The sequence below is a fragment of the Macrosteles quadrilineatus genome, unplaced genomic scaffold (genome assembly GCF_028750875.1).
Source record: "Macrosteles quadrilineatus isolate MER2022 unplaced genomic scaffold, UCM_ALF_1.0 Scaffold_2__2_contigs__length_208266976, whole genome shotgun sequence".
Lineage (NCBI taxonomy): Eukaryota > Metazoa > Arthropoda > Insecta > Hemiptera > Cicadellidae > Macrosteles > Macrosteles quadrilineatus.
Window position 1 is genome coordinate 127,022,140 of NW_026542595.1, and position 1,681 is coordinate 127,023,820.

General features: G+C 35.5%; 1 protein-coding gene across 1 annotated transcript; it reads left to right on the top strand.

Moving 5' to 3' along the window:
* Window positions 1–266: 266 nt before the first annotated feature.
* Window positions 267–1,211, top strand: LOC128984872 (neuropeptide Y receptor type 1-like). Its single transcript, XM_054404243.1, has 2 exons — window positions 267–739; window positions 1,055–1,211. Exons 1-2 carry the CDS (start codon window positions 267–269, stop codon window positions 1,209–1,211), a joined length of 630 nt encoding a protein of 209 aa, XP_054260218.1.
* The last annotated feature ends 470 nt before the right edge of the window (window positions 1,212–1,681 follow it).

Consider the following 1,681-nt stretch of genomic DNA (forward strand, 5'->3'; position numbering starts at 1 on the left):
ATCAATTATTACAAAAATAACTAATGAAACTCCTATCTTCAGTGTAATGAACTTGATGTGCTTCCAAAACTAAGTAATTGAATATGTATGTTTAGTGTTTACAAACTTTATAGCTAATTACAGTATTACAAGAACAAATGAAATCCATCTTCAGTGTAATGAACACTATGTACTCTTCCAAAACAATGTAACACGTTATTAAATAGTATTACAAAACTTAAAAATAAAATATCACAATCCAAGAACAAGTTTCGATCAATTTTATCATGGATTGCCCTCACGGCTTCCACAAATGCCACCTACCAGACCCCGTGGACGTATACAACGTAAGATGCGCTCTAGCAGAAATCAACAAATCCACTCACATCAACTTCAGCGTTTCCGAAGCCCTCAAGATTCTACGAGAGCACGTCAGTCATGACCAGAACGTCAATCATACGACTGAGATGATCCTCATCTTCGTCTACACCCTCCTCATCATCTCCGGACTATCGGCCAATCTCATCATTAGTTTCGTGGTGGCTCGTAAGACGCAGATGCATTCACCGAGGAACATCTACATCGTGAACCTCACTATCTCTGACATGAGTTTATGTGTCGTCTGCATGCCGTTCACCGTGATATCTATAGTGCAGAGGCATTGGGATCTTGGGCTGAACTTGTGCAAGCTGGTGCCAGCGCTGCAGGGTGCTAACATACTGGTGTCGGTGGGAACGATAACTGTCATCGCGTTGGACAGGTAAATTTATATATTTTTTAGTTGGTCTAAGCATTAAGACAGTGCCCACAAACAAGTAGAGTGTACACATTTTTTGAGCACACTGTACTCATTCAGTAGATTACAGCAGTCTCATTGATATGAAATATCTCAAATAAAAATTTTAAAAAGTGAGTTCTGATTTTAATTACTAAATATTTTAATTGCATTACCCATTTAAAATTATCTTTCCTATCTTGTGATTACTAGATTTCGTAGATAAAATTGGGCATCCTGGTAGGTATACTAGTATCAGTGATATTAATTTGTATTGCAGCTTATACTGTTTTTGTGTAGGTATTTCACTATCGTCTGTGGCCAAGATGGACAAAGTACTAGGAAAAGGGTTTTGACATCTATAATAGTTCTTTGGATTATTTCTGGTGCGGCTACCTCCCCAATATTTTACTTCCAGGTATTTTACATTAAACCACATTGTTTAGTTATAGATTAACATGGCAAATACAGTACACATTTTTCAGCTTAAAAAAGTTATCTTTGAAAGCCATTTCTCCAAAGATATTTATAAAATGAGCAGGGCCGGACTTAGGACTTCAGAGGCCCCGGGCGAATTTGCCGATGGGGCCCCCAGTATGATTATACGAGAACATATACGGTACACAATGTAACGCATTTACATGCACACTAATTTTAAATAGCTAATTTCAAGGTGAATTAATATGTAAACCTGTTAGAATGCTGTATTTTGCATAAACTAATTGTATGTAATATTTTAAGTCTGAAAATAGCTACAATGTACGGTGTTATTTTATGATTTGTTCTTGTTGTAATTGTATTTATACAATTTTAATATACCTAGCAGGTACCTTACACATTTTTTGCAATACATTAAAATGTAATATCCTTTGCAACAAATAATGAAAACTATAGATAAAATAAAAATAAAATAACACGTACTTGTAA

What these genes read in the sequence shown, in the direction of transcription:
- LOC128984872 (XM_054404243.1), top strand. Translation starts at nt 267, where the DNA reads ATGGATTGCCCTCACGGCTTCCACAAATGCCACCTACCAGACCCCGTG. An exon ending in ACTGTCATCGCGTTGGACAG is followed by an intron (nt 740 to 1,054) that starts GTAAATTTATAT and finishes GTTTTTGTGTAG; the next exon opens with GTATTTCACTATCGTCTGTG.